This window comes from Saccostrea cucullata, unplaced genomic scaffold, assembly GCF_032062105.1.
Source record: "Saccostrea cucullata isolate Sc308-1 unplaced genomic scaffold, CSIRO_AGI_Scuc_v1 ctg859, whole genome shotgun sequence".
Lineage (NCBI taxonomy): Eukaryota > Metazoa > Mollusca > Bivalvia > Ostreida > Ostreidae > Saccostrea > Saccostrea cuccullata.
Genome location: NW_026926806.1, coordinates 18,555 through 42,803, shown reverse-complemented (window position 1 = coordinate 42,803; position 24,249 = coordinate 18,555). Strand labels below are relative to the sequence as shown.

At 35.6% G+C, this 24,249-nt stretch overlaps 3 protein-coding genes across 3 annotated transcripts; all 3 read right to left on the bottom strand.

Moving 5' to 3' along the window:
* Positions 1 to 9: 9 nt before the first annotated feature.
* Positions 10 to 15,839, bottom strand: LOC134272696 (zinc finger protein 37-like). The gene is made up of 7 exons (XM_062754897.1): positions 15,756 to 15,839; positions 8,875 to 9,006; positions 8,117 to 8,293; positions 7,573 to 7,757; positions 4,261 to 5,488; positions 2,903 to 3,076; positions 10 to 2,182 (listed from the first exon to the last, which is right to left on the bottom strand). The coding sequence occupies exons 2-7, from the start codon at positions 8,993 to 8,995 to the stop codon at positions 1,134 to 1,136; spliced, it is 2,934 nt and encodes a 977-aa protein (XP_062610881.1). The 5' UTR covers positions 8,996 to 9,006; positions 15,756 to 15,839; the 3' UTR covers positions 10 to 1,133.
* Positions 15,840 to 16,609: 770 nt separating this feature from the next.
* Positions 16,610 to 17,130, bottom strand: LOC134272689 (uncharacterized). The gene is made up of 2 exons (XM_062754890.1): positions 17,052 to 17,130; positions 16,610 to 17,009 (listed from the first exon to the last, which is right to left on the bottom strand). Exons 1-2 carry the CDS (start codon positions 17,115 to 17,117, stop codon positions 16,647 to 16,649), a joined length of 429 nt encoding a protein of 142 aa, XP_062610874.1. The 5' UTR covers positions 17,118 to 17,130; the 3' UTR covers positions 16,610 to 16,646.
* A 2,860-nt stretch (positions 17,131 to 19,990) lies between these two features.
* On the bottom strand, positions 19,991 to 23,620 carry LOC134272684 (uncharacterized protein K02A2.6-like). Its single transcript, XM_062754884.1, has 2 exons — positions 21,062 to 23,620; positions 19,991 to 20,242 (listed from the first exon to the last, which is right to left on the bottom strand). Exons 1-2 carry the CDS (start codon positions 23,618 to 23,620, stop codon positions 19,991 to 19,993), a joined length of 2,811 nt encoding a protein of 936 aa, XP_062610868.1.
* Between the last annotated feature and the right edge of the window lie 629 nt (positions 23,621 to 24,249).

Sequence of the window (24,249 nt, the reverse complement as noted above, 5' to 3'; positions counted from 1 at the left end):
ATTTATTTCTCTGACGGAAGTCAACTACCTCCATCCTACGAATGATTTGTTTGATGGACTTTGTATCTGTGAATGAAAGCAAAAGCCAATAAAAGAGTTTAGGAGCCAATTAATTAATCATGTATATGCAATAGCAATTGGTCCACGTATCTTAGTGTCCTCTACTCTTTGTATCAAGTTCCCAGCTGTAATACGAGTGTCTTCAGAGATCTAGCTTTCTTTTAAAATCGTTTTAGTTACCATGACAAAACTGCTCGTAAACTTACAAGAAGATTTTGTATCTATGAAAGTTCCAGCTACAGTTTTAGTTTACAGGTACAACTTTATCCATATATGGGTATGCAACCCTTTCCCTTATCAGTTTAAATTTAAGGGGAGATAATTTTCATTAAGATGTTATTTTCTGTTTAAGGTTATAAAAAATGTATGGACTCCATACCCTAAGTTGGCAAATGGCAATTTTGAATCCAACCTTTGTCTATAAAATTTGATTGATATTGGACCATAGAAAGATTAGTCACAAGCAAAGAGGAAGCCCATAAGCATTATCTCATTTTCACCCTGTAGATTCTGTGCTAAAAAAAAAAGAAAAGAAAAGAAACCTTTTGCTCAGAAGAAAAAAACAAGAACTCACATTTTTTAGCTAACTTTAGATTTATATAAATAATTCTATGCGTATTCAATGACATAAGAATAACTCATAAATATTAATTTCATATTGATACAATTACATGTAAAGGAAATTCCAATAGTTTACAAGGAGTAATGGGTTAAATGCCAGGTTTTTAAAGTTGACTGTATTTTGTTTTACTATAATTCCACTCTCAATGATAAGAATGCAAATATTTGGAACAAAATCTATATACAGTGGTAAAAGCAAAAGTAGTTTTAAAAAATAAAATAAAAAAATGAAAATCTAACATAACACTTATGTACAACAAAGAAGCTTCATTTTATTTAGGCAAATTTAACATAAAAAGTATGGATTTTAAAAATCTCCAAATGATATTTTATCATCATAATCTGTATATTCAAAACATTTTGTTCAATAAACCATAAAAAAATTGCAGAGAACATTGTATTTTTTTCTCCCTGATTTATTTTTAATTACAAAACAGCACTGTGAAGTTAAGTTAAATGTGCTGAACTCCACTATGGGCTTGAGTTATTGGTAGATGTGATGACGGCATGTTTAAATATTGGGGAGGAATGTAGTCTACTTCTTCCCCCTCCTCAGAACCATCCAACTCCTCATTATCATAGGGAGAAAAACCTGAGTCAATGGATGGAAAGACGGGCTTTGAGGAGGAAATGGCTTGAGTTTGTGAGTATGTGGGATAAGTGGGATCAGTGGGCCTGTTCTCCTCACTGTGGCTCTGCTGGTTCTCGACCTCCCCCTCCTCTAGGGTCCGGTCCGGATCGGCAGGACCCTCGAACACCGAGGAGCTCATCAGCTGATCTCTGCTGTGTTTACCATTTTCCTCATTGAAAGTAGCCACCATGTGCCCCATCAGGGCCTCTGTGTCGTCCATATTGGAACCCTTGCCTAAACGGTTCTCCTTATGTCTCCTAATGTGACGCTGAAGATATCGCTTCTGGGTAAACATTTTACTGCATAAATAACATGCAAATTTTTCTGTAGAAAAGTGAAGATGCATATGTTGCTTCAGATTTGGAGCAGTGGTGAATCTTTGGTGACACACTTCACAAGAAAAAGGTTTCATCTTGGTCGGTCTTTCTGTTTCGTCTATTCCTTCTTCCTTTAACTGTTGGTGGCGTTTGAGATGTCTGTATAGATAGCGATCCTGGCAGAACTGTTTACCACAGATGTGACACGTAGCTGTGAAGACTTCCTTGTGAATTGACCTGTGTCTGTCCAGATCTTGTTTACACTTGTAACTCTTATCACAGTCAGGACAAGGAAATGGTCGATTCTCACTGTGGGTCAACATGTGTCGCTGTAGAATGTTGGTGTGGCTAAATTTTCTGCCACAGATGTGGCAAGGAATGTGGTCAGATGCATTATGTATGATCATATGATGTTTCAGTTCAAATCCAGAGACAAATTTCTTGTCACACATGGTACAGGGGAACTGGCGATCATTCATGTGTCGCTTCATATGTTTGGCCAGACTGCTGTTTAATTCTTTACCACAGAGCTCGCATTTATAGGGCTTCTTACCTGAAAGAACAGATTGTTGTCTAAAATGTAAGGAACATGCAAAAAAATAAAAGTTTTCAGACATCAACTTACATTATGCTCATTAATATCTTGAACAACTCTAGAATAAACTTTGAACTGAATATGAATTTTCCTGTTTCCCACATCAGCACTAGGGTAGATATACCCTTCACATTTATTACACTTAACAGCACTGTGGAACCCATAGCCAACATGAAGTGTATTATTGCTAAGAAGTTAGTTTAATATATAAATTTGATGTTTTATGTGTTTTGATCACCAAGGTGGAGCAGTGATCAGAGTTTTCTCTAGAGTCCCAAGGTAAAGAGTTATTCCTTAAGTCACAGGTTCAAATCCAATGTGTGATGTGGGGATGCATCCATTTGAAAAGATAGTAAAAGATCCCTCACTGCTCAAATGCTATAAGTGCAGAGTACAGGCCCTTTACTGGCAAGTGGTGGCCTCTTGAAATGAGTGAAAAATTCCTATAGGGATGTTAAACAAAGAATCCTACATTTTGTGTCTGTATAAAATGAAGTGACCTGTGCATTTCATGTTACTTTTTCTCCTGTCAGCAAAGTTTAAATACCTCCCATTTTAATACAAATGGAAGAAAGCACCCACAAACTGAAAGTTATTTAATACAAAACACTCTTCCTTGATTTATAATACAGAACTACACTTATGTGAAAAACTTCTACAAATGTTGAGATGATTTACCTGTATGTCTGGTCATGTGACGTCGTAGATGCCCGGACTCCCTGAAGCTCTCCCCGCAGACTTCACACGTGAAAGGCTTGTCTCCTGTGTGGACTCTCATGTGGTTCCTCAAAAGATCATTACGGAAAAATACCTTACCACACTCGTCACACACAAAAACGTTGTCCTTCTTAGCTGTAAAGACAGGAAAAAGTTAGTTAATAGAAAAACGTGTGTCACAGAGGAGTGTTAATCTCTGAACATCATAAGTTACCATTAATTGTAAATATGAAATGAAAATTTATCAATTCATTAAATTTGTAATTGAAATGATATCATCAAAACAGAGTTAGACAGAATAAAGGTAATGGACAAGGAATTATATGTATTGGTATATGTAAAAGGCATGTAATAAATACAGATTAGATTCATATGAGGGATTGTCTCATCTAAACCTCAATTAAATCCAAAAATACATTGACAGAATTTTTAAATACAAGTTGTGAATGTTTTGTACATGATTAGCCGGGCTTATTGCTCAAAGAGCAATTGCCGGCTTATGTCATCCTGTTCAAGACAGGATGTCAACCCCATAGTCGCCATTTTAAAGTTACGTGTAAAAATATAGTTCTTACTCTCAACCGCTTCTGAGATAATACAAACGCTAAATAAAGCAACATAAATAAAACAAAGTTTTATCTAAATAAATAACATTAGTAGTAATGACTTTGAAAACTTCAGTCTTAAGTCAAAGAACATGGTTAATTAACGTAAGGATTTCTGATAATCAGTGTTATCGTAGTTCTCTACACTAACGAGGAAAAAAAGGAGAGGGAACCAGACTGGACTGTTTGTTTACATTCAGCCCTAGTACCAGATTAATTTTGATTTTGACAAAATCGGACCGTGGTATTTGGATAAAAAACTCACTGTCAGTGTCTTATAATTTATATTGCTAGTTTTAAAATAATTTTTTCATCAGAATTTTTAATCTGATATTTTTGTTATTTATCTGTTAATACAATATAAACGTATGATTCATGTAAGAAATTCATTTTACTCTGTAAATGAGCCCGGCTCTCTGTACTTCTGAGTACTTTGATTTTATATTTACAACTCAAAACAAAAAAGACTGTATACAGGGAAAATTTCGTCCCCGTGTTATTTTTGCCCTTCCCTCGGTTGATTGAATTTAAAACGTGGCAAATTCAAAGAAAGCAGTATAATTTCTTAAACAGAACTGTGACTAGACGAATTTAAGATGGAGGAAAATTGATTGCAAGTGTGAAAGGGCAAAATTAACCCTGTATACAGTATATGTACATGTACCTGTACCCAGTATCTACAGAATTTTGAATTTCAGTGACTGTATCTCTTACCTGTTCTTTTCTTTTTGCCCCCAGGTGACTCCTCATTTGGGGGAATAACAAACAGTGTGTCTGAATCTGTACACATGGTGGTGGGAAGCTCCTCTTCTTCCTCTTTCTGTTTCTTTTTCCTTGCCTTCTTTTTAGGGGCTTCCTTCTCACTGCCTTTCTTTGAAGCTTTTCTCTTCGGTGCCTTTTTAGGGGTCTTTATTTTGATCTTCAGGGATTTCTTTGGAGATTCGGGTGTCCAGTCTGAATCACTTTTGTCCTTTTCAGTTATACTTGAGTCATCTAGCTTTTGAAAATACGCCTCAGCTTCGTATTCATCAGTAGTAGATCCAGAGTCATCAGGATGGTGGAAGTCTTCTGTGGGATCATCCTCTGATAAACCATCTGTTGTCGCAGTATCTTCCACATCAGGGGGTTCCTCCTTAACACTGATTGTTAAATGCTGTACCTTTGTAAATGAATCTGAATTCAGCTCTGTTCCTGCTTTGAGTGGGCTCTGACTGCTACAAGAGGCACTAGGACCCTCTTCTACGGATTTCACTGGACTTGCATCTGGGGTTTGAATAATGGAAGGAGCATCAGGGGTTTCTGCTTGCTCTTTGTGATTCTGGTCCTGATTATTGTCTGGGATACTTTGTTCATTTGATTCACTTTCTATATTTGAATTTGTCTCCTTGTTTTTACTTGATTCACTCAAGACTACCCCCTGTAGATTCTGTGTACCTTGGTTCATCAAAGTATCATGTAGACTCAGTGAGCCTTGGTTTGTCACTTTGTCCTTCTTTGTACCCATCATGGATGCTTCTTGTACATCTGGTTTAGACGAAGTACACTGCTGCACTCCTTGAGTGCTTTGTGAAACCTCCCATGATAAGTCAGACAGTCTTTTTCTTCCAGAGGACTTGCTTTTAAACTGCTGCTGACTGGGAACTGCTGGTGTCAGCCCCATTCCAGTGGCATATGACAGATAATCCCAGTTCATAAGGGAGGGATCTGATTGATCGCTAAACTGGTTCACTACGGACTGGTCTCCCTGAGCCACGGCCAGTCTTCTGTACAGAGCCATCTGCGTTTCCTCAGCAAATTTCTGAAATGATGCGATTTCTGCTTCAGTGGTATCTGTATGTGCTCTCTGACCAATCTCTGAGGATCCCCCTTGCACGTAAGGAAAGTCTGGGATCTGCTTAGGTAACTTCGGTTCTCTCTTGTCTAGACTGGGAGTTCCTCTGTTCTGTGTAGGCAAACAAAAAATGAATCAACACTCATGTTTTTATTCAGCAAAGTGCACAGTTCACAGCTAATTATGGTGTAATTTGTTTATATGAAGGAGAGAATTTTGACACTGTAATTTACTTGGTTCTTTTAATTATCAAAAAATATGGCCAATGGGCAATCAACATTTGTTGTGAATAATCTAAATGTCATCAACTAAATCAACTTGCTCCTGGCAAAAATAATAACACAGGAATTTCATCAGCTATAAAAGTAGTGTCAAGAAGTTATACTAGGATATTAGAATTATACACTATTGCTTGTATTATAGGATATATATTTGCATTATTAAAACACTATTAACAGCATATTCCATTTTTTGTCTTAATAACAAACATGTATATTTTTACAAAAACTTATTAACTTAATAGAATAGAATGTTTGTTTTCTTTGGCTAAAATTACATTGATTTTTGAGGATGTATTAGCAAATACTTGATAAACATGTATATTACTAACTGAAATATAAAAATATTCCATCTTACTGTATGCATAAATTTCTTCAGTTTAAACAAAGAGATCCAAGGGCCTTAATGGTCACCTGAGTACAACAATTAAGAGGATCCATAAACTGATAAATGAAGCTTTAATTGTTGCCCAAAAGCAAGAAAAATATAGAATCCACAAATAATTGGTCTAGTATCTATCTGTCCCTTATTTATTTATCACTACAAGTATTATCATGAAACTATATTCCCATTAAATATCTTTTATTTAACCCCCATTATTACCTCTCACATTGGCCTATCTTGGCCCTTGAAGAACATTAGAAAGATAAGTTATTTTTGTCTCTCTACCCATAATTAAAACTGTGAAAGTACTTAATGTGTTATAAAATAAACGTTCTTGCATAATTCTCTAATTCTATTCTATTTACCTTTCAAATACATTGTTTACAGTGATGGCAAAGAGGAATAACTTCGCTTAGTAAAATACAAATAATTAGAGCCCTGTCCAGAGCCAGAACACTTGACTTAATGGTCCATATGTTCAAAATTATGGAAAAATACCCTTGCTGATTAAAATTTCAATCTGTTTGCCTACAATTTACCCAGGTGCAGTGAAGATTTTCAAAGAATAATGCATTTTCACTACAGATTTATCCATCCCTACCCTAACACCAGAACCCATGACCTAGGGTCATGAAATTTACAAATTTGGAAGAGATATCATCATAACTATGCAATTCATTGAACATTTACAGTGACTTCACACATTTTACTATATCATATTTACATTTCATCACAACCACTGACTTTGCAGCCAGGAAATTCAGAATTTTGGTAGAGGACTTAATGCTTATTACAATAATGTCAACAATTTGACTGCTTGACGTCCAGAAGTAAAGAAGAAGATTTTTAAAGATTGCATTAATTGTAGTGGTTTTGGTCCCACCCCTCATTTCTCGAAGGGGGGGGGGGGGGGGGCACGAAATTCATAATTTTTGTTCCCTTTCACTCATGGATGTTCTACGCCAAAATTGGTTGAAATTGGTTCAGGGGTTGCAGAGAAGAAGCTGAAAATGTTCAAATGTTAATGCATGATGACGGATAAAAATGGATAGCAATGGGTCAACTGAGTGACTCAGGTGAGCAAATAAAAAAAAAACACACACCTTTTTCATTTGTATGAAAAGAGTTTATTCTTTTTTTTAACTCCCAGAGTATGACTAATTATTACCCTTTATTGTTACAAAGATTCTTGTGAAGATTTTTGATTTACTGGATCAACTTTTATCCTTTTTCCTTTGGCCCTACTCCATTCCTAGTGACCCAAATTTGAAAAAAAAACTTTCACATGAGTTTTATCTCTTTGAATCATAGAATTTTAAAAAGTATCACAGAGGTTGTTGCCCTTTACTGTAGAAAGTAAAACCTAAGAATGCTTTACGGCATGGTTTAGTTAAAATTGGCCTAGAGAGTTCAAAATTTGGAAAGTCCACAGACAAAACATAATATTTTTCAATGAGTAAAGCTTACTTTAGCATTTAGATCGTGTACTAAATATTGTACTTGTAATTACATGTAGCTAACATTGTACTCACAGAATTTTCCTGGAATGTGCCCTTTTTATGCGTCAGTATGTGTTGCTTGAGTTCGAATCCTGATACAAATTTCTTGTCACAGAGAACACAGGAGAACTGTCGATCATTGAGATGGCACCGGAGGTGTTTGGCCAGGCTGCTGTTGAGCTCCTTCCCGCAAATGTAACACTGGTATGGCTTCTTACCTGGCAGAGGAAACAAATTAGTGGAAAAAATTATGAACAATTCATAAATTGATGCATTTTCTTATAAACTAACAGAAAAATTATTAAAACAGAATATTATTCAAATTTTTGCTATTCAAGTTTAATTTCTTGCAGAGCCATCAAAAATCTTAAGATTATATGACTGAATATAATCTTAAGATTTAGTGTGCTGACAGGGTCTGTTTCATTTCAATTGTTTATATGACTTAATCGATTACAATAATTAATGCAGTTAATGAACACATTTTCTGACCTACATGGCAATTACATCCATTCTAAGAAGGATTAATGAACTAAACAAATAACTGTAGTTGCTGGACTTTGTCAGACATATTAACCTGTATGTCTGGTCATGTGACGTCTCAGGTGACCCTGCTCTCTGAATTTGTCTCCGCAAACTTCACAGGTAAATGGCTTGTCCCCAGAGTGAACACGCTTATGATTGCGCAATAAATCAGCTCTGTTGAAGATTTTCCCACACTCTTCACACATGTAGCTCTGAGGTTTTCTCTTTCCTTGACAAAAATTGTTATCCTTTTAACATTTTTATTGAAAGTAATTTCATTCAATATTTACAAAAGTTACCCTCAATATACATATAAGTATAAGGAATGCATTCTTTTAACATTAGTTTTGAAATCATTTAAGGAATGTTTTAAGTTTTGTGTGAGTTATTGGTGTGTGATTCACACAGACTTGTCACGTAGGCATATTTCATGAAGCGCGCTAGCACTTCATGAAAAGTATGCCTACGCGCAAATCCGTGTGATTCACACACCAATAATTCACACAAAGCTTAAAACATTCCTTATATTTACATTTTACATGTTTGAAAGCAGCAAAAATATACTCAATATTTGAATTCCTCGCTGCCCTATATCGTTATACTTTTACTACATTCACTGTAGCCTTATTGTGCGTCATGTTAACGCACGCGTCTCCATGTATATTTCTACGCGTGAGTATACACGAAATTGACTTTCAAATCAATTTTACAGTTGGCTTTGTAGAAAAACACAGCAAATGTAATTATAAATGAATATTCAACAAAGACATTATAAAATGTGAAATGAGTATTGCTCTAGATGTGGCATACTTGGTGGTTTGGGAAATTTGATTTCTGTTGTGTCATCTCCTTGTTTTCTTTTAGTCGCAGTATTTTGCTGATCTTTGCTCTCTTTCTTTTCTTCTTCCTCGACTTCATTTGGGTTCTCCATAGGGATATGTCCTGCAATTTTAATTTCTCAACAATGAACTTATCTTGTTCACTAAGAAAAATCGGCAATACATGTGTATACACAGTAAAATTAAATGAAAGCAAAGTCCTTGTGATCTTAGAATTCACTTCACTACTGTCCACAACTTATTAACTATGTATAACAAATTCACATTATCAACTTTATTCTTTCAAGTATGATTGCCAAAAGTACTTCACTATATAACTATGGTACTACTCTTTTGCAAGGCAAAATGGTAAATTGTGGTAAAATAAATTATGAGGTAATAACTATTGTTTTATATGTCATTTTATATTATCTTCAATTAACAAAAACTTCACCAAAGGTTATTGAATTGCCTAGCTGCAGAACTGTACCTCTCCGAAAAATATAGTGACAGACCAGAGAGCTACAGTGCCACCCATTGAAAAAACTGTACATTTATAGCGCAAAAAAAGTTGCCCTTGGTTATGGATTAATTCTTCCAAATTCTTACTCAATTGCAAAAAATATAGATTTCAAAAAATCCCATACTCCTCTAATCAGTACATGTACTTGCATAGTTGATATCTACACAAAGCGCATTGTGCTGAATTATCTTGCAAACCAAAATGGCAGTATAAATAGACGGCATTTTCTGTGATCTCGATTTCAGGGCCATGAAGGCTATTTACAACAATTACATGTATAAGTAATGTTCTGTTGTGGAAACAGTGAAAGAATATAATATTATATGTAAGGAACACACGGTTAGTAATATTTTGAGATGACAGTTTTGAAAGCACAAATAAATCGAGAAACAGCGCACTTTTTTGTGCGCAATAAATGTACAGATTTTTCCAATGTGTGGCACTAGTATTGTAGCTCTCCGGTCTGTCAATATACTTTTTGGAGAGCTATGGTTCTGCAGCTATAATTTGACCTGCAAAAGAGTAGTATCTCAGTTAATGTAATTACATGAAATGGTTAATACAAAGTTATCTTAAAGCTCAAAAGTTAAAAAAAAAATACTATGACCAGTAATTCAGAGTTGAAATATTCTATAGTTTGTTCATAAAAAATATTTAATGATTTTTAATCTCTACGGGACACAAAATTAGTATCTTATTTACATGAAGGTAAATTTTCTGTATAACAGAGTTCAATATATCATTGAAATTTTAAAAAGATTTCATTACAATATGTCCTATTTCCACTAAGGAAGAGTTAAGTTCTTACTGCGCTCTTTTGTAAAAAAGTCGCAAAATGTACAAATCTCGCAGGATTTCTGGGACAAACGTAACATAAACATGTAAACAATTAATATGTTGGATGTCGGTGAACAAATCCTAAAAATCAAATGAATCATTTTATTGTTGTGGACTTTATATGCATCAAGAGTAGAAACGACAACAATATCAATTTTTATCTATTGTTTATCATATCATCTACTATGTATCTGTTTGCCATCTAAATACAATGCACATGCCTTGGAAATATCGTATTTTTACTAATGGATGATGAAATTAGGGTTCTCGCTCTCTTACATACATGTATGTCTATTAGTTTATCTACTCTTTGATCAGAATGACAAATACATTTAACTTTTAAAATTGGATTGAGATTTGCATGTTTTGTATTCTCAGCAACGTCATGCTGTTCCAGTCACACGACTAAACACGCCTCTAATTCTGAAGAGTCCCATAATGGATATACAACATATCATAAATTATTAAAATATTATAAATTTTGGAATTTATTAGAGATTCCAAAAATCTTCTTTGCAAATCACTATTAGCTGCAGATCTGTAGCTCTCTGCTTGAGAAAATTCAGACAGATAAAGCAGCGAGCTACATATCCAAGCATTGTAAAAACCTTTTTTATACTTTATTTACCTTTGAACGGCACCAAACAGTCCTTTAAATAGTTTTGTAATGTCGGTTTTAAAAAGTTCCTTTTCGACGTCCCAAACCAAAAGCAGCCATTTGTTAGATTTGACAGGTAAGTAAATTATCAGGAATTGCAGTTAAATGTATGAATAATTTTTAAATACCATTCTAAATTTGGGGAGAGTATAGAATATAAGAAAAAATACCCAAAGTGAGCAACAAAAAAATTGTCAAAGTAAATCGAAGGTTTTTACAATGCTTGGATCCGGTAACTGGAAAAACCCGAAACCCCCCGATTTTTGGAGAATACCCATACAGGAGGGGTGAAACCCCTATAAAGTGGTGGAAACCCCATAAAATTGAATGTAATGGGGTACTATAAGGCCTAAGGTGATGTTTAATTGAATGATATTGACATCCGTAAATTTTTATAGCCAATTTTACCTCAGAATCGACGGGTTTCTTCTTTTTTGATATACTGCACACCACGCCCGATCTAAATTCGCGATCGCTGAAGTCGTTTCGACAATCCGTGGAAATAATTACTGTAACCTTGATCAATATGAATATTATATTATGTATGAATATTATTTTTTAAAAAATTATTTGTAAGGAAACCTTAAGAATATAAAAGAAGTATGAAATATTTATCATGTTGAAAGACATTACAGTGCATTTTTTTAAAGAGTTTAACTAGTCCATTAATCAAGAAATAAAGTCATTTTTATAAATTCCAGGCCAATCATTTATAATATGTAATTAAATTAAATTAATTAATGACTGAATATGTTAATGTAATTATCATAATGAAAGACATTACAGTGAAATTTTTAATTGAATTTTTTTTTTTTTTTTTTTATGAATTTAACTAGTCCATTAATCAAGGAATAAAGTAATTTTTCTCAATTCCAATCATTTATAACATGTATTCAAATTGAATTAACTAATGAATGAATTTGTTAATTTATTTAATTTTTAATTAAGGTGTTTGTTTTGAAATGTTTTTTTCTATGTTAAATAATTAATTTTTAAATTCAGTATTCATTCATTATTATTTTCCAGTTACTAATTTTTTATTTTAATGTTTTGGTTCTGTTTTTTTTTTTTGGGGGGGGGGGGGGGAGAGAGTGGGTTTTTTTTGTTTGTTTGTTTTGTTTTCTATGCAGGTAATAGAAAAAAATATACTCATTGATATGAGAAAGCAACATGTATCCATTACAATGAAATTATTAGAATCCAGGTCTATGAAATAAAAAAGTGTGATAAAAAATAATAAAAATGTGCATGTTGCATATGTGAATCCTTGTACAGTGGGCATTGTAACATTGTTGTGAGAATATTATTCACACCTCAGCTAGCTCTGTTGTTTTATACTGGGATAGACAGGCACCCCTGTGTGTGTACATGCACTATATACACAGCTGTTGACACTTGGTCAACTTGATAATAAACACCTTTTGTTTAAACACCTGGGTTCACAGCTAGTCTGACCAACCCCCCTCTGGAAGGGCATGTGTATATGCACTGAACCTTTACTATTCTCAATTGTACAGTTATGCTTTACAGAATTTCATTTTAAAGGACGTTAGCACACACATAAGGAAAATATGAATTTTCAAATTGATAATTTTGATAATTCATGACAAATTAATAAATAAAGACCTTTCAAATTAGTAATACCTGAAAATATTCATTGTTTCCTTATGTTCCCAGCTCTAGCCCATGTGGAGGCCTCCTTAATTGTAGAGCCATTATTTGAATTTTGAAACAGAAAAATATTAAAGCCAAAGAACCAAAAGATAAAAAAATAAAAAAAAACTTTTATTAAAAAGTTTTTTAAAAGACTTAAAGATACTGTATCATTATTCCTAGTCAATCTTTTGTTCAAATATAAAAATATTACAGCCAAATGAAAGTAATATACATAAAATAAAATAACATTATAAAAATTTTAGAGAAAGGAATTTATAATTTTATTAGCAACATTTAAAAAAACAATTATACTCCTAACCTAACCTAACCTAACAAAACACCAAGCAGTATTCACTGGTCAGCACCTGTCTGGCGGGGGAGGAATACTGCCTGATACCAACCCTACTCTAAGTTCTAACCTTAATAAATAATTGAGCAAAGGATGGCTGATATTTAAAGACATGCATGTCACAAAGATTAAAAGTTTTGTCAACACCTAAAATTGTCTGTCCACTGCAACATAAAGTTTTAATGTCAGTTGAATTTCGTCTTCTGTGTATAGGATTAAACAGGGTGCTTTCCCCTGATCTCTAATGACTGCATGACTCCCTCAACTATTCCCCTTTTACAAGGCACCCTGTACCCATCCAAGGTCCTGCATCAGCTCCGTCAAATCCAGCACCCATCCCGACAGCAAGCAGCTTCCTCAATTCCTCCACCTGTACCCGTACCAAGTCCTTCAGCAGCTCCCTTAATTACTCCTACTTTTTCTGAGCTTCCTCTGTAGTAATTCCTACAACTCCTCAGGCACCCGTTCCATCTATTACTTATTCAGAACGAATTGCGGTAATTGGTCAAAATCATGTGTTAGAATTAGAGAATAGTGTAGCAAATGGTTGTGTGAATTTTACGTTGCTAAATAATTATATTGAGTTCAATTTTTTAGTGACAAAGATACTAGCTACAACAAAAAGCTTTATTTATAGTCAATCTTTCGCGGAAGAGCAGTTGAATTTTGTCCAACAAAAGTGTTTCTGCAAGTGGGAGAAAAAGACATAAATTCATCTTCTGTGTCAGAAATAGTGTTAATAAATCCAAAACATTCTTGAAAAACTGTTAAGAAACGATTCGGCTCAAAAAATATTCATTGGAAGTCTGTTTAGGCAAATGATTTAATTGTGGAACCATGAATCCAGGAAAGTACAATAATTTATTCTACGGTTTTTGACATAAATAAAGCACTACAAAGGAAATATGGAAATTCTCAGAATATTTGAATAAAAACATTTGGCATGAGAATGGGAATAGTTTGAACAGAGAGGCAATGGAAACTTTTAGTCGACAGATTCAACTGGCGATGAAATGTAAAATTACATAAAATACCTATGCTTGGAGATGATCAAATATTTTCAGTTCACTTTCAACCAGTCCAGACTAAGATTTTTTCATAGTTAAAATTCAATCAAAACTTCTGTTATTTTATTTTATGGTGTAATTTTTTTTACTTTTCTTTATTTCATATTTGTTTTAATATAAAGACAATTCAAAATGTAAACAACTGAAATATTTAAAGCATCTGATTTTTTTTTTCTAAGAAAAGAACAGAAAAAGGTTACTTTGAAATAAAATATCTATATATTTGAAAATTAATATATTCTTTTAATTTACTATTTCTTTCCAGGTTTCAGTATTTTCATATTTTGACAATGAGTCATTTTTTGTTCTCTTTGTATTTTACATATAAGTAATTATTATTTTTATTCTAAATTATTATTGTTGCTTTAAATTCAGAATTTGTCTAAAATCTCAAAAATAAGTTCAGTATTTTCATATTTTGAAATTTATCTAGTTTTTTTGCTCTCTTTCTAACATATAAGTAATTATTAATTAATTACCATTACTATTTTTTTTTTTAATTATTATTGTTCCTTTGAAACTTTTGGATATTTTTATATCTCCAAATTCAGAATTTCTCTAAAATCATCTTAAATTATGGCTCTACAAAAAGGAGGTCCCACATGGCTAGAGCTGGTTACATTGAGATGATATGAATAATTAGTACACAAATTCATATTTCATTAATGGCTAACGTCCTTACATTTTTTGTTAAATACTTATTACATAATTAATATTTTACTATGATCATTGTAAAACAAATATATAATTGTGGAAATTATTATGAATTATTTTATTATTATCTATGCAATTATATTGACAAACAGCTCGCTTCGAATTTAGATCGGGCGTGGTGTACGGTAAACTCGTAATGGCGCCCGATTTCCGTCGATTCTGAGGTAAAATTGGCTATAAAAATTTACGGATGTCAATATCATTCAATTAAACATCACCTTAGGCCTTATTGTACCCCATTACGTTCAATTTTATGGGGTTTCCACCAGTTTATTGGGGTTTCACCCCTCCTGTATGGGTATTCTCCAAAAATCGGGGGTTTCGGGTTTTTCCAGTCACCCCTTGGATCTGTAGCTCTCTGCTTTATCTGTCCGAATTTTCTCAAGCAGAGAGCTACAGTTCTGCAGCTATCTAACCCTGTGAGTATTTAAATGTACTTCTCATCCTGTCAATGTGCATGTTCAAATTTTCTAGGATAGAAACATTCCCCATCTAACATTATTTTAGAGATGGCTTAAAATAATGCCATCATGTCATGATTACTAGTTGGGTAAAATTTAACATACTCTTGACAGTCTTGTATTTTTCTGCAACATACTTTTATGTTTATCATATGTCAATATATTAATATAAATAATATTTTTTCTCGATGTTTCCCAGCTTTTACCAACATTCTATAGTTTAAAGAAACTATTAATTTCGGTTAGAAGTATCCAAGTTCCCGGCAAATCCGGATACCTGACCTGCCATACCCCCCCCCCCCCCCCCCCCCCCCCCCCCCCCCCCCCCCCCCCCCCCCCCTCAGCTTCCCTCCTCGGCTACTTCCACCTGTCAATGAATATAAAGTAACTGAACCCTTTCTAAATGCACTATTCTGATAAACGTACTGCTGTACTCATTCTGTTACACTGCCTGTCTTAAAAGATGACATCAAAATTTAGAATGCCCCAAGGGCCTACTTAGCATGCATCATGTCTAATTTTACACAATTCAACCCCTCTCACACGATTGATTTAATAAATGTGGAACAGCACTTCGCTCAGATTGACATGAAAATATTGTTCAATACCTTAAATTACCGCAGATCTTGCACACTTGTTAAACATAAATAAAATTATGTGTGGGGTCCTGGCGAGACAAACAGCGGAAATCAATGTTGACACAGTATTAGATGAATAAAAACGAAAACAAATCCGGATTGAAAGGAGGGCATTTGGAACTTCTCTACTCTTTTTTTTTAAATAACACTTTCACGCATCGTCCACATCTCAAAATTATGACAAAATTCGATGAAATATTGCATAATGTGTCATTTGATATGTAAATATTTTTAATTCATTGTTATAGTTTAAAAATAAAACAAAATTCTTTAATACGAAAGGTCATTCGCCTGTCTTAGTTATGGAGTAGAAACGTAGTAAATAGTCAAATAAAGGACAAATGGATGATTTATATACCGTACCTTACTTAAAATAAAACTTTCTTTGAATTTATACCTCAAATTGAAACCGTCTTTTAACCTCAGTAGTATAAGGCGTCTAGATAGATGGGTCAATATCTAGGACATTATGCAAATGAGGTCAAAAAATGGAGGATTCTGATTGGTTGAGGGGATAAGGGGGTCAAGGGAGTGCATCCCCTGGGGAATAGGGGGTTCAACTCAGTACAGTCCTTGGGGGAATAGGTGGATCAGTACATAGCTCCCTAAATACGGGGTGTTTACACTGTGTTTACATTATACTATACGCTGCTACTACAATTTTGGCAGCGACTCAAGAATGTCATTATGACGTCACGCATTCATTCACAGTCTAGACAGCCTAGCCTAACCGGTTCAAACTGGTTTTACTGAAAGACAATAACAAACCCTGGATTTTTTTTTTACTGAAAAAAGACGAGAACACACACAATACAAGAACAAGAACACAGATTTTATTCAGAATGAAAAAAATACATCAAGTTACATTTTCTTTTTCTTCTGTCCCTTATCACTCATCAGGGGTAGTTTCCTCTTGGTTTCCTGAGGCTTTTTTTCTCCACTTTTTTTCTTCTTCTGGGCCTTTTCCATCATCAGGGGTAGTTTCCTCTTGGTTTCCTGAGGGTTTTTTTCTTCAGTTTTTTCTAAGTCTTTTACTAATACGTAGCATGGATCCATCTGTTTAATTTTCTTACTCTCTCCTGATCCCCCTGGTCCTTCTTTTTTCTGGTAAGTGCTTCCCTCCCTCTCATTTTCTGTCTTTCCTGTTAATGACTTTGTGATTGGGGATAATTGGGCACTAATGTAACAAAATCCACTGCTGTTGTAACATTTCAGTTTATCCAGCTTGTTATCAAGATCACTCACTTTGGTGTTCAGTTTATTCACCTTGTTATCAAGATCATTCATCTTGGTGTTCACATCATTCAGTTTGTTATCCAGACCAGACAGCATGTTAACAATCCCATCCAGAGTTGTATTTAAGATGCCCATATCTTCTTTATCCACATATTCAGGAAAATTATCAATCTCTCACCAGAGGGCGTTTTTACGCTCCGCTCCAACACCTCTGTTATCGTCTAAATTACAAGAATCTTGTAAAACGAAAATAAATTATAGATTCCCATCAAGTTGGTAATTTTTAAAAATGAAATTAGAAATATTAATCTGTAGCACTTCTTTTGTTCTTTCAGAATTTGGATATATATTAAAATAGTTTCAATATATACGGCGCTATTTTGTTTTTGAATTTTTACACACATTTTCATTCTGAAACCAAGAAGACAGAGTTAGAAAATATTTACTACAGAGAGCTTAAAACACGTAAAATCATTGACAAAACATACAAAACAATCAATGTTTATACAATTTTTGCTGACATTTTACTTATTTGGCAATCCGAACTACTTTTCAGACGACAACAGAGGTGTAAGCGGAGCGCGCCCTCTGGTGAGAGATTGGAAAATTATACATGCCCAAATTCAAATCCAAATCCACTGCATCCTGTGACTCTTGCATGGGAGCAGATCTTGCACACTTGTTAAACATAAATAAAATTATGTGTGGGGTCCTGGGGAGACAAACAGCGGAAATCAATGTTGACACAGTATTAGATGAATAACAAGAGGCCCAGGGGCCACATCGCTCACCTGAGCAATGGCTAAGAAAAAGCGCACATCAGATCAGAACTGTAAGTTTACCAAGGGGGGGGGAGGGGGCTTGAATTTTAACCCCCCGGGGGGTCATGATTAGAACAAACTTCAATCTACACTACCTGAGGATGATTCCCTATAAATATTACTAAGCATGGCTTTAAAGTACTTGAAAAGAAGATTTTAAAAGTTTTCCCTAGATATTCCTATGTAAAACTTTTATCGGCCATTATGGCCCCACACTACCGCCGGGGGTCATGATTTCAACAAACTTGAATCTACACTACCTAGGGATGATTCCACAGAAGTTTCATCTTTCCTGTCTCAATGGTTCTTGAGAAGATTTTTCCTAATATTCCTATGTAAAACATTGATCGGCCATTTTGGCCCCATCCTACCCCCGGGGGTCATGATTTGAAAAACTTGAGTCTACACTAACCTGAGGATGATTCGATATGAGTTTCACCTTTCCTGGCTCAGTGGTTCTTGAGAAAAAAATTTATAAAGATTTTTCCTATATATTGCTCTGTAAAACTTTGATCGGCCATTTTGGCCCCACCCTACCCCCAGGGGTCATGATATGAACAAATTTGAATCTACACTACCTGAGGATGATTCCATATGAGTTTCATCTTTCCTGGCCCAGTGGTTCTTGAGAAGAAGATTTTTAAAGATTTTTCCTATATATTCCTATGTAAAACTTTGATCGGCCATTTTGGCCCCACCCTACCCCCAGGGGTCATGATTTGAACAAACTTGAATCTACACTACCTGAGGATGATTCCACATGAGTTTCAACTTTCCTGGCCCAGTGGTTCTTGAGAAGAAGATTTATAAAGATTTTTCCTATATATTGCTCTGTAAAACTTTGATCGGCCCTTTTGGCCCCACCCTACCCCCAGGGGTCATGATTTGAACAAACTTGAATCTACACTACCTGAGGATGATTCCACATGAGTTTCATCTTTCCGGGACCAGTGGTTCTTGAGAAGAAGATTTTTTAAAAATGCCATTAAATTTTCTCTAATTCATAATTATCTCCCCCAGTGGTTCTTGAAAAAGGGCATGGCCCTTCATTTGAACAAACTTGAATCCCCTTTACCCAAGGATACTTTGTAGCAAGTTTGGTTGAAATTGGCCCAGTGGTTCTTGAGAAGAAGATGAAAATGTGAAAAGTTTACGACAACGACGACGACAACGACGCCAACGACGACAACGACAACGACGACAGACAACGGACAAATTTTGATCAGAAAAGCTCACTTGAGCCTTTGGCGCAGGTGAGCTAAAAACGAAAACAAATCCGGATTGAAAGGAGGGCATTTGGAACTTCTCTACTCTTTTTTTAAAATAACACTTTCACGCATCGTCCACAACTCAAAATTATGACAAAATTCGATGAAATATTGCATAATGTGTCATTTAATATGTTAATATTTTTAATTCATTGTTATAGTTTAAAAATAAAACAAAATTCTTTAATACGAAAGGTCATTGTCTTATTATGGAGTAGAAACGTAGTAAATAATCAAATAAAGGACAAATGAATGATTTATATACCGTACCTTACTTAAAATAAAACTTTCTTTGAATTTATACCTCAAATTGAAACCGTCTTTTAACCTCAGTAGTATAAGGCGTCTAGATAGATGGGTCAATATCTAGGACATTATGCAAATGAGGTCAAAAAATGGAGGATTCTGATTGGTTGAGGGGATAAGGGGGTCAAGGGAGTGCATCCCCTGGGGAATAGGGGGTTCAACTCAGTACAGTCCTTGGGGGAATAGGTGGATCAGTACATAGCTCCCTAAATACGGGGTGTTTACACTGTGTTTACATCATACTATGCGCTGCTACTACAATATTTTGGCAGCGACTCAAGAATGTCATTATGACGTCACGCATTCATTCACAGTCTAGACAGCCTAGCCTAACCGGTTCAAACTGGTTTTACTGAAAGACAATAACAAACCTGGATTTTTTTTTTGTACTGAAAAAAGACAAGAACACACACAATACAAGAACAAGAACACAGATTTTATTCAGAATGAAAAAATACATCTAATTACATTTTCTTTTTCTTCTGTCCCTTATCACTCATCAGGGGTAGTTTCCTCTTGGTTTCCTGAGGCTTTTTTTCTCCACTTTTTTTCTTCTTCTGGGCCTTTTCCATCATCAGGGGTAGATTCCTCTTGGTTTCCTGAGGGTTTTTTCTTCAGTTTTTTCTAAGTCTTTTACTAATACGTAGCATGGATCCATCTGTTTAATTTTCTTACTCTCTCCTGATCCCCCTGGTCCTTCTTTTTTCTGGTAAGTGCTTCCCTCCCTCTCATTTTTTGTCTTTCCTGTTAATGACTTTGTGATTGGGGATAATTGGGCACTAATGTAACAAAATCCACTGCTGTTGTAACATTTCAGTTTATCCAGCTTGTTATCAAGATCTTCAGTTTATTCACCTTGTTATCAAGACCATTCATCTTGGTGTTCACATCATTCAGTTTGTTATCCAGACCAGACAGCATGTTAACAATCCCATCCAGAGTTGTATTTAAGATGCCCATATCTTCTTTATCCATATATTCAGGAAAATTATACATGCCCAAATTCAAATCCAAATCCACTGCATCCTGTGACTCTTGCATGGGAGCAGATCTTGCACACTTGTTAAACATAAATAAAATTATGTGTGGGGTCCTGGCGAGACAAACAGCGGAAATCAATGTTGACACAGTATTAGATGAATAACAAGAGGCCCAGGGGCCACATCGCTCACCTGAGCAATGGCTAAGAAAAAGCACACATCAGATCAGAACTGTAATGAAGAATACTCGAATTGAATCAAGGTTTTACCAGTTTATTCATGTATACAGGTACATAACCACATGCTTCCACTCTGACGGTCCATGCACGCACTACTCATGCCGGATACACACTGACACCTGACCCACACTACGAACCATAACTCTAGCACACAAACTCTTACACACAAGTGACACAACACAAATTAGATACACTACAATACCCCCTTTTCTAAGAATAAACTTTTACACTTCTCAAAATAAATAAATTACTGAAAGAAATTATTATCCAAAATATTATTAGAAAACATTTACAATTTACAGTCTCAGATCTATATAGAAAACTTTCAGTCATTAACATTCACACAGAAATATTTCACAGTTCGAAGTCCTTAAGACGTTGCGGTAGTTTCCTTATACGGGTAGACCTTCTAACGCTCGGAGTTACTGGAGCCGCGGATGGAACATCATCACTATTAGCACTAGACTCAACACTCGGTTCACTAAGATCACTCGGATTCTCCGGAATATCGGACACACTTTCCGGTTCCTGATATTTTTTCACGAATTCACTATTTCGCTTCACTAACACTCCCTCTGGTGATTTAACAACACAGCTGTTTCCGGTTTTCTGTACGAGTGTATACGGTTCCACGTGATATGGTGTATCCATTTTGTCCTTGGTCGCCTTCTTCAAGAGGACTGAATCTCCTAGCTCCAAATCACACTCCTGTGCATCACGTTTTTCATCGATATAAATCTTGTTCCTGTATTTAGAATACGCATCCTTATCGCGCACTCCCTCATCATAGTCGTTTTCTTGTAGATTTTCCACTTGCGGTAGCTTTGTTCTCAGCTTCCGACGGAACATCAACTCGGCAGGTGGTACTCCTGACGTAGTATGAGGAGTCGTTCCGTATGCAAATAGATATTTGCGGATTTCGGTCTTCCAATTCTTAGACTCGGCTTGTGCAATCCGAATTCTTTTCATCAACGATCTGTTTTGTCGTTCTACCTCCCCATTTGCTGACGGATGTAACGGTGTAACTGCTCGATGCTTGATACAGTTATCTGTCAGGTAATCCTTGAATAACTTAGATCTGAACTGGGGTCCATTATCAGAAGTTATTTGTAATGGAAGTCCATGTCGACAAAACATTCCCTCCAGCAAATCAATGATTTTCTCACTTGTAATATCCTTGGTAACTTCAATCTCGTAGTATCTGCTGTAATAATCAACAACCACTAACACGTATTGTCCAGATGTTAATGGTCCAAGAATATCAATACCTAATTCTTGCCATGGCCCTGTTGGTAATGGAGTAGGACTAACTGGTTCCGGTTTCGGAAACGCACTGGTAATCTGACATCCGTGACACGATTTCACATACTTCTCCACTTCCTTGTCCATCCCAGGCCACCACACTTTAGTACGTAACTGCTGTTTCGTCCCAACGATTCCTAGATGACCCTGGTGAGCTAACTGTACACACTGCTTCCTCAGATTTCTTGGAATCACTATTCTGGATCCACGTAACACCACGAATCCAATACAACAAAGTTCATCTCGGAATGGGAAATAATCAACACATGATTTCTCCCACTTTCCCTCTTTGATGAATTTTCGGATTCTGACAAGTTCTTCATCTCTCCTTGAAGCTTCTTCTACTTCTTGAGTCGACAGTGCCTGAGGGGTTGCCTCCCTTGCAATAAATTTCACATATTGCTCAGTGTCTTTTGAATTACTGTTTTCTACAGGTGTCTTATCCACCAAACGAGATAACGCATCTGCGATATTCTGATGTCCAGGTGAATAACGTACTTTGAAGTTGTAAGCCATAAGTTTTAATAGCCATCGTTCAATCCTTGCATTAGGTCTGGATTTTCTTCCATAAATCACTTCTAATGGTTTGTGATCTGTGACTAGTTCAAAATCCACCCCGTAGAGATAGATATGGAACTTCTCACATGCCCATACGACTGCCAAAGCTTCTTTCTCGATTGTTGAATAATTGCGTTCGGCCGCTGACAACGTACGACTGGCATAACTGATGACCCGTGTTTCACCTTTGTTGACTTGAAGTAAGACAGCTCCTAGGCCTACATTGCTAGCATCTGTCACTAACTGAGTTTTTTCTGCATCTAATCTGTAATGTCCCAAAGTTTTCACATTTGACAAACAAATTTTGAAAGTGTCAAAGCTTTTCTTCTGTTCAGCTGTCCAGACAAACTTCACATTTTTCTTTGTCAATCTCCTGAGTGGTTCTGCCACAGTAGCAAGATTTGGTATGTAACGAGCACTAAAGTTTACAAGTCCGAGGAAACTTTTCACTTCAGATCCATTTGTTGGCTCTTTAGCATTGAGTAACGACTTGATCCTTTCACTAGTCGGTCCTATACCATTCTTTGACAAGACATGTCCCATGAACGTTATCTTGTTCATCCTAAATTCACACTTGTTTAGATTTAGTGTCAGACCTTTATCTTTGAGTCTCTGTAAGGCTTTGCGAAGTCGCTCATCATGTTCTGCTTTGTCACGACCATAGATTACGATATCGTCTGATATATTCTGCACTCCTTCACAGTCATGAAACACTTGCGAAATCACTTGCTGATATTTCTCTGGAGCTGATGAAATACCAAACATCAGTCTCTTATATCTGTAGAGACCTTTGTACGTAACGAATGTAGTGATCTCCCTTGACGACTCTTCCAGCTCAATTTGATGGTATCCACTTCTAAGGTCTAACTTACTAAACACTTGGCTACCATTCACCATGTAGAGTATGTCATCCACTGTCGGAATAGGATGCCGTTCACGAATAATGGCAGCATTGGCTTGCCTCATGTCGACGCACAATCTAATGTCACCATTGGGTTTCAGTACAATTATGACTGGACTGACCCACGGTGTAGGATCATTAACTCGTTCAATGATATCCTGAGACTCAAGTTCGTCCAACTGTTCTCCTACTTTATCTCGCAAACTGTATGGAATTCTGTACATGCTTTGAGCTACTGGCTTCACATTTTTGTCAATATGTAACTTCAACTTAAAGTCTTTGAGTTTTCCAATACCTCGAAAACACTCAGAATATTCTCAGAATATTCATGAATAAAGTCAGTTGGTTGAATTGTGTTTACTCCGAGTTTCAAAACTCCCAAGTTCATAGCTGTGTCTTTGCCCAGTAACGCTGGTCCTATACCATTTAGTACAAAGAACTCCTCTTCTCTACTATTTCCATTTTCATGAATTGATGTTTGCGCTCTGAATTTACCCAATAATTTCAACGGTTCTGTAGATCCGTAGGCAAAAAGTTTTTTTTCACACTTCTCTGAGTGACACTTGATACGGTTCTTCTTAAGATATTCCCAGAGTTCTTTATCAATAATGTTAGCTGATGCACCACTATCAATGACAAATTCTACAGGATTTCCTCCTAGACTGACTTTTACTTTGTCTGATGATGTATGTCCTGTTTTCAAACTAAACACGTATACTTCTGAGTCGGAATCCACTTCAGAATAGTCCACTGTGTGTATCTTCCCACCTTTACTTGGTTTGCCTTTTCCTGGTTTCTTTGTTAGACAGCATTTAATCAAATGTCCAACTTTTCCGCACTTCCGACATTCCTT